General features: G+C 29.0%; 1 protein-coding gene and 1 long non-coding RNA gene across 2 annotated transcripts; one reads left to right on the plus strand and one right to left on the minus strand.

Moving 5' to 3' along the window:
* The first annotated feature begins 1,613 nt into the window (after nucleotides 1–1,613).
* BRC1 (TCP family transcription factor) lies at nucleotides 1,614–3,472 on the plus strand. The gene is made up of 2 exons (XM_039022888.2): nucleotides 1,614–3,043; nucleotides 3,223–3,472. Exons 1-2 carry the CDS (start codon nucleotides 2,066–2,068, stop codon nucleotides 3,289–3,291), a joined length of 1,047 nt encoding a protein of 348 aa, XP_038878816.2. The 5' UTR covers nucleotides 1,614–2,065; the 3' UTR covers nucleotides 3,292–3,472.
* LOC120070954 (uncharacterized) lies at nucleotides 3,049–8,783 on the minus strand. The gene is made up of 3 exons (XR_005480091.2): nucleotides 8,633–8,783; nucleotides 7,594–7,638; nucleotides 3,049–3,266 (listed from the first exon to the last, which is right to left on the minus strand). It is a non-coding gene; the product is annotated as an uncharacterized LOC120070954 (long non-coding RNA).
* Between the last annotated feature and the right edge of the window lie 255 nt (nucleotides 8,784–9,038).

A 9,038-nucleotide genomic window follows, 5' to 3' on the forward strand; every position in this document is an offset into this window, starting at 1 on the left:
ATCGTAATTGAAAGAAGTCCTCAAACGGCAGATTTTTTAAGAAAATGGGAAAAAAAAGTTTATACGTGATTTTTTTTGGGAAATCATCAAGAATTTTTAAGATTTCAAAATTCGTAAAAATAGTTTTCCTCGATCCATTTCGGACGAGATCGACCATCGAGAATTAGTTAAAAAATTATTTTTTCTAACTTATCATTGTTTTGGGTCTTCTCGATACATCTCGCCTGTTGAGATTTGGCAATTTCGGTAAGTAATCATCTCAAATCTTATACCAAATCTTCTATTATTTTTAAATTTTCTCCAAATTCAGTTATGTTTACTAAATATTATATCAAATTATTACGTAATTTTTCAAATTTTTAGCATAATTTGTGTTCACAATTGTATGAATTTTCAAATTTTCAAATGAGTTTTCCAATTATCAAAATAGATTTTCTAAATTGATTCAACAGTTTTAAATTATGAGAAATATCAAATTTTGTAAAAAAGTTGGGTAAGGTTTGGGATATATATAGAATCTCGGTGTATCCTGCTCGAGATTCCATCCAGAAAGCTCAAATATATGAACTTTGATGTTAATTATGTCTATAGGATTTCACCAATAAAACTCAAATATATAGAATCTTGAATTATTTTGCATGGGATTAACACCAAGATGCACATAATCTCGGTGTGTATAATCTAATGAGATACCGAGAAAGCTCCAAACAATTGAAAAGTTGGAAATTTTGATTTTTTAACTAAAATCTCATGGTTGATCTCGCCTGAGATGAACCGAGAAAAATTATTTTTACAAGTTTTCAAAAAAGATGCTAGTTTTGTAAGGTAAAAACTTAAACGTGTTATTTCTAACAATTTGCCAATACCCCTATTCTTTTAGAAGTTGCAATATTTCGAGTATGTCATTGAAGTAGAAATACGCACCATAATCCTTAGAAATGTATGACAATCCAAATTTTGGTCACCGTTACACACCATTTTAGATTTCAATTTCCATTTGATATCTTAAATGATTTCCTTTCTAATGGTAGTTTGGAATGTTTATGAAATATTAAGAGATCATAACCTTACAACTTTTGAAAGGATAAATTTTTTTAAGGGGTATTCGGCCCCCAACTTGAAGTTGGTGCATTAGACTATAATAACTTACTCTATATATCTTTGAAGCTCCAAATATAATAGTAGCGTTTACAACTATATAATAACCTACAACGATCTATATTACTATTACTAAATCCCTCTTTACTATAATGTTTACTATTTTTTATTCGTCTTTTCTTTCTCTTTGTTGTAATAATTTTTATTTATACCCTAAACACATATTATTATAACCTCTAAACTATAATAACGAACTCAACGGTCCAAACGGTTGGATTATAGTTTACCCTTTTATCTATCTCTTTCTTCTTTAGGTTAAGACCGGTGGAGAAGTGAGAAGGGAAAAGAAAGGAGGAAAAGGAGAGTGTGTGTGTGTGTGTGTGTCAAAGTCATCATCTGCAAGCCACGTGAAGTGGCACAAATACTAGGTGACTTCTGTCCACTCAATTGCCATTATATATTAATATTATTATATCTCTCTCCATATACATCACTTCACTCTAAAGATCCCTACTTTTTCCTCAAAAGAAAAGAACCCTTTAGTTTTAACCCTTTCCAAACCCCAAATTGCTCTTCCTCTCATCTTCTCTTTCCCTTTTCATAACTCTCCCTTTCAACAAACCCCTCCCCTTCCATTTCCATTGCTATATCCCCCTCAAGGTCTTGTCTTTCTCAACTATCCCTAAATTCCCTCAACTCTCCTTCCTAAATTATTGCCAAATATATATGTATATCTTTGGTCTTTCTCAACTTTCTTAGCTAAACCATATGAGGTTTATCTTGCAGCTATATTGGAGGCAGCTTTCTCCATATATAATTGTCACTCTCAATTGGCTTCTGTGACAAGGAGAGGTTTTAGTTATTTCCCCCAAAGTTCTAGTCATTATGTTATTCCTCTAGGGTTTGTTTGTTTGTTTGTTTTTCTTTTTGCAAATTCCATATCAAAGGGAGGAAAATTAAAAGAGATATGTTTGTGTTCAATAGTTGTAGTAGTAACGACTCCATCTCTTTCACTGACCATTCTTTTCTTCACTTTCCTTCTCCTTTTGATGATGATGCTAATTGTACTTCCTTTCTTCTTCAACAACAACAACCTCAACATGATATTTTTCTTCATCATATTCCATTGAATGAAGAACCAGCTGCTACTCCATCAACAAGAATTACTATCAATAATAATAATGATGTTCTTCAACAAGACTTGATGATCATGGAGCAGCAAATGATTCAAACGAAAAGAGCTTCATCTAAGAGAGATAGACACAGCAAAATCAACACTCTTCATGGACCAAGAGATAGAAGAATGAGGCTATCCTTGCCTGTGGCTAAAGAGTTTTTTGGTCTACAAGATATGCTTGGTGTTGACAAAGCTAGCAAAACTGTTGAGTGGTTGCTCTTTCAAGCTAGACATGCGATCAAGAAACTCTCCAGGGATCAACAAAACTTACATCACCACGATCGCGATGGTGATACGAGGAGTCCATCGTCGGTTTCGGACGGGGAAGTCATGTCCGGGATTATTGACGAAACGACCGTCGTCAATAACGACATCAACACCAAAGAATTAGAAGGAGGACGAAAAGCGACGAAAAAAGAAAAGAGAAGTAGGGTTGGAAGAAAAATGGCATTCCACCCCCTCACGAGAGAGTGCAGAGAGAAAGCCAGAGCGAGAGCGAGAGCAAGAACGCGAGAGAAACAACTGCAAATTGAAGCAACATCAACAACAACAAAATTACAAAATGTTAGCAAAATAAGTTCATCATGGATGAATACTACCCAAATGGAAAATAATGGTAATGAGGAGCAATTAAGAACAAGAAATGAAGGAATAATCATAGATCATGAAACTGATGATTGTTTGATGATCATGGGGAGGTGGAGCCCATCCAATAACTCTATTTATTACAATTCTCTCCATAACAACAATAATGGAAGTTCCCAAGAGGTAAATTCCAAACATCAACAAACTAAATTATTATTATTTTTTATTTCAGTTTCAAAATTCTCAAGTGATTATTATCTATACCCTTTTAAAAGGTAAAGTCCAAGAAAATGTTTCAAGTACAAATTGTTGGTTCATACATTTCTGACCATTTTCTTATAATAATTGGGGTTACATTTCAGCATCCATTTGGAGACTTTCAATTCTTTGGAAAACCATGGGAGCCCTACAACAATCATAGCATATGTTAACTCTACTATCTCCAAACTGAGACTGATCCCTTCAGAGAATCAATTATATACTTTCAAGTGTGTCCAATAATGGTAAATTATTATCATTCTCATAATGCTTTGTGTTGCCTCTTCTTCATTTCTATCTTATTTTCCTCTACTTGGAGTGTATGATTATACATAAAACATCTTCATTTTATAATGCCATTTCTTTTCCTAATTAAACTCTAGAATGTGCAAACACAAATTAATTAGAGGGGATCAACAGAATCTCTAGGGTGGTTTGATAACTATTTCAATTTTATGTCTTGTTTTCATCTTTATAAACAAAAGTTTGAATACTTTGTCATATTTACAAGAAGAAGAAAAAAGTTGTTAAAAACTTTTCAAAACTTTTGTTTGGTGTTTGAAATTATTGGCAAACAGTAGATAACAAAACTAACAAATGTACATAGGTGGAAGTATTGTTTATAAGTTTAATTTTAAGAGATAAAAATTAAAATAACTAAAGCCCATTTGATAAACATTCAGCATCATTTGGTAATTATTTTGTTTTTTGTTTTTGAAAATTAAATCTATTTCCTCTCCGTTTCTTACAATATTTTGTATCTTTCTTAAGTACATGGTTGAATTCTTAGCCAAATTTCAAAAACAAAAACAAATTTGAAAAACCACTTTTTTTTTTTTTAATTTTCAAATTTTGACTTGATTTTTTAAACTATTGGTAAAAAGTAAATAACAAATAAAGAAATTTGAGGTGGAAGTAGTGTTTATAAGTTTAATTTTAAAAATAAAAACAAAAAACCAAATGGTTACTAAACGAAGGTCTTAATATTTTAAAATTTAGGCTTACACTACTCCAACCAATAAGTTTGCTTGTTTTTTCATTCTTCACTTTTTATCTTTTGTTTTTAACAAAATACTAAAGGAAAGAGGGATCAGGGGATACAGGGGGACATCTAAACTAGATTGACACTTCATTAGCATCTTCATCATACTCTGAATGTTTTAGAAAATTAAATCAAATTATTTTGAAAAAGTAGAAAATGTAGTATTTAAAAACTTATTTTTATTTTTGGAATTTGACCAAAAATTCAAATACTTCTTTAAAAAAAGATGAACATCATGAAAAAAAAGATATGGGAGAAACACAAGCATTAATTTCAAGCACAGAAACTAAAAATGAAATCATCAAACATGACCTAGGGTATACATCTTTGACATTGAAGACTAATTTCCAAGTAGAGTTGAAAATTTAAAAACAATTCAAAGAAAGTGAAAACTATGCAAATTTAATACTTTCAATTGTTCCTATGTTCAACAACATATGAGTTGAGAATTGAATTTCAGATTTTTTTGCCAATGAGATAATGTCTTAACAATTGAAATATATCATAATATTTGTAAGAAGCACTTCTAGTCATAATATAGTTTAGTGTTCTATCTTCCTAGCCCTTCCCCTTTTGTTTGTATATAATTATGCTAATATTTTATTTGAAGAAAAAAAAAAAAAAAAAAAAGATCAATAAATTATAAGAGTTTTTTATTATAAAAAAGTGATGAACTAGAGGATAATTATAAGATCTCTTTACATGTTATGTTTCTAAGCCCATATAAGTAGTGCATTAAAAAGAGAGGAGGAAAAACTTTTGAGAAGTGATTGAATGACCCATGATTTAATTAATATCCACTACATAGTACAAACCAAACCCATATTTTATGTAACTCCATTCACACCATACTAAGAAACAATTTTCAACATTTCAAATGATTCTATGGCATTAAACATATGAAACTTTTACTATGTAAATTAATGAATTGCATAGTGTTTTCCCTTTTTGTTTATTAGAAATATATGAATTAACTTTGTTGTTATTGGCTGGATGATATTGGAAGAAAGGATAAACATATGGAAAAGTCCAGTTTAGCCTTGAGATACATGCATGAACCTTGGGAAATGTTCTGTTGGCTAACATCAAAAATTTCTTTGCTCCTAATAATGAAACAAAACTCAAAAGTGCCTTTTCCCAGCTTGTTTCTTGAACCAATAAGGAAGGGTTGTTTGTGTTTATTAATTTATTTTGTAGTGTTTTGAATATTATATAGTTCTTTTCATAAGTTTATAATTATGTGTTTAGGATTAGCATTTTTTTTTTTTTTTAAGACTATATGGAGAATCATGTGTTTTAGGTTTTGATCCATTTCTTAATGATAAACGAGAATTAGAGTGATCTTCGTGTTTTGAACTCATTCCTAATTAGTGAAATATAGTTGAAAGATAGGGAAAGAAGATAAATAGAAAAAACATGATATGTTAGATAAATAGTCGTCAACTTAAGTTTAATTCAACAGCTTAACTAAGATTTTATCCTCGACCTCTTACTATTCTTACTAGACATCTACATAAATAGGAACCTGTTATATTTAATTAGTTATTTTAAATAAAACTACATCGTCACTGATTTGAATTCATTCTTTTTTACTTTTTATCAATTTGGGGAAGTTATATATAATTTGGATTTTAGTAACCAGCTTTTAAAAATGGGGGTTGTACATATAGTTAAATTTTTGTTGGGTAATATATATAAATTAATCTTGAAGTCTTGATGTATTTGGAAGTCAAGTTTTAAAGCATTATTATGTTTTTCAGAATGGAAAACTGTTTTCATGATATAACAATATGCTTGGCAGAATGATTTTGTAAAACAATTCAATAATTAAAGTAAAAATTTTTTTTTTGCTAATTATGCATGATATCTTTAGTGTTTTATTATATTAACTGTCCATGTGTTCATTGATTATTTTTATTTATGGTTGAAAAATAAATGAAAATACAAGGAGAATTATGTTTCCAAACTGTTTATAATCTAAAGAAAAATAAAATAAAATATCTTGTTGATCTAGAAAATGAATGTACAAACCAATTTCAACTATTAATTTTTAGAAAATGCATCTAATAGACGGGCTAGTGTTTTTTTTTTTCCTCTCTAAAGTTCAGATTTACTGTTTTGTTTTCTTTATTTAAAATCTTGCATAAATATTTAAATTTATCCATATATTATGATAGTGATTTATCCATACATTTTTAGTGTTTAGATATTAGAGATATTTTTCTTTAAAAAAAAAAAGACTGACAGATAAAAAGAACATTTCTATTCCATAGAGACAGGCGAGATTCGTTTTGGGAGTTTCTAAAATTTGACAAGCATGTTTGGAGTAATTATTATAGAAGAGTCCTTCACAAATGTTTTTTCTTGGTTTTCTTTAATATTTAACTTCTCGTTCGGTAGCGATTTCGTTTTTCATTTTTTATTTCTAAAAATTAAGTCTATTTTTTCTTCATTTTTTACAATGATTTGTATCTTTTTTAAGTACGCAATGGTTGAATTCTTAGCCAAATTCTAAAAATAAAAATAAATTTTTAAAAACTATTTTTTTTAGTTTTAAAAATTTGGCTTAGTTTTTCAAACTCTTGGTAAAAAATGATAACAAAAGAAGAAATTTGGATGTGGAAGTAGTATCTATAGACTTAAGTTTCAAAAACAAAAAATAAAAAAATAAATAGTTATTAAACGAGCTCATATCTTTTAAAAACTTGTTTTTGTTTTTGAAAGTTAGTTGAGAATTAAACAGTGTATTTGCATTTTCAATAAATTTTAATGCTTTCATAACTTGCACTTTCTTATTGGACTCATCTCCAACCCTCCTTTTGTCTTTATTGATGATTAATGAATGGGTTGGAGATATGATGATGGTGCTAAAGAGGTGTTAACCTAGTTAAGATATCCCAATGCACCTACTGATCCCGATTGTATCTTTTTCTAGAAAAAAAAAAATTAAACATTATACTTAAGAAAGATACAAATCATTACAAGAAAGAAAAAAAATACGTTTAATTTTCAAAAACCAAAAACCAAAAACAAATGGTTATCCAACTCTGCCTAAATTTTTAATTAATTAGTTGGAATTAGACATTTTATGAGCTTATTTTTTATCTACTTTGTTTTGTTGGCTACGTTGGAGTATTTTCATTATTGATTTGGGGCATTTATTTGGAAGATTATTTTGATGTTCTCTATTAGATAAAATTTTTGTAGGTTTTTTAGTTGGCTTCATAGCAAAATTTTCAATTTAGTTCAACGGTTGGTGTTCTTTTAATCTTTTTAAAAAAATATTAAATCAATTTCACTAACTTGATACATGATTTATAATTAACGTTGGATTTAAAAGTATTTGGTTCATATCTCATTTGACTAGATAAGAGGAATAGCATGAATATATAAGTGAAGATAACTACTTAGAATAAGTCGATGATGACATTACCTTTCGGTTGGTTTCAAAAGACAGCTTTCTCAAAATCATAATAACCTGTTATTATTCAATCGTCAATACTAAAATAAGGTCTCTAGCGATATAGGATAGAAGAAGAATACTAATCAAATGCTTAATTAATTATAATAGAATGAGCTTATACTAGTAACATTCTACAACGTTGAAATTATTTAGAAACTCCTTTAGCCGAACATATGTGGAGGGTCTATTGTGATCCCTATATAAGTAGTATTATAATTGTGGCTCTGACTTAATCATGTTAGTAGAATTCTTTGAGCATTAAACAAATTAGACATGAGCTTTGAAATTAAAGATGTAGTAATGGTGTAATGATCTATGATTAAATTCTATCGGATAGGCAATATGCTCCCATGAAAAAGAGTTGACATGTATAAAATTCGGAAGAATGAACGACTACATCTCTTAATGGGAGATTTGGCGGCACTTTGTTTGAAGAAAGATCCGTTAGAAGTGCAAATAAAGTTTTATATTAGCTAAGGAAGGAAGTGATTATAGATATATATATAAGTGAAAAGACTACTTCTATTAGTATGATTCATTTCGGGTAAAACAAAAAACAAAGTCACAAGAATTTATGTCCAAAATAGATAATAACGCATCATTGAGGGAGATATATAGGATCGTTATCCCTAATCTTTTGCAACCCAAGACCTAAAAAGAACAATGTCTATTTAAATTTCGTAATCAATCCATGAATTAGGTTATTCTTGCTCGTGAATTTAAATTTAAATTAATTTTTTTTTTTTTAAAAAAAAAAAGATTCAATATCACATGAGTTAAACTTTTTTTTTTCAAGAACTCAATGCGTAGAATCTATAACAGAAACCAAATGATAAACTCAACAATTGATTTGTTGTAGCATCCAAACAGGCAGAAAACAACATTACCAACAATAATTGGTATATTCTGTTTTTAAGAATATAAGAATAATAAGAATAATTCAATTCCTACTCATTTTTAGTCTTCAGCATTATTTTACTAAATTCCAATAAAATAAATAAATAAATACCTAGTTGGGAATGATAGAACTTGGAAGTTGGAGAAATTTCAAGCAACTCCATGAAAGCCTCTGTAAAGTGATGAAATTTAACCTCTGCAAGAAGAAGAAAAAGAAAAACCCTATTTCAAAATAATGAGAGAGCCTGTTTTTTTTACTGTCTGTTTTGTAGAACAAAGAAAAAGTGGGGGGAACATACATGAGAGTTATCTTTCCTCTAAAATGCAAAAGAGCATATTCCCATCATTTTGGTAAAGTAAAAGTAAAAAAGATACCCTCTTTTTCTTTTTCTTTTTCTTTTTCTTTTCTTTTTTTTTTTCTTTTTCTCTAGTACCACTTGAAAGATTTCCATCTTTTATCTCATAAAATGGTGATTTTATTCTTAACCTCCCCAAAACATATTTAAATTATATTACTG

Source organism: Benincasa hispida, chromosome 2 (genome assembly GCF_027475165.1).
Source record: "Benincasa hispida cultivar pf3 chromosome 2, pf3_genome.v1.1, whole genome shotgun sequence".
Classification (NCBI taxonomy): domain Eukaryota; kingdom Viridiplantae; phylum Streptophyta; class Magnoliopsida; order Cucurbitales; family Cucurbitaceae; genus Benincasa; species Benincasa hispida.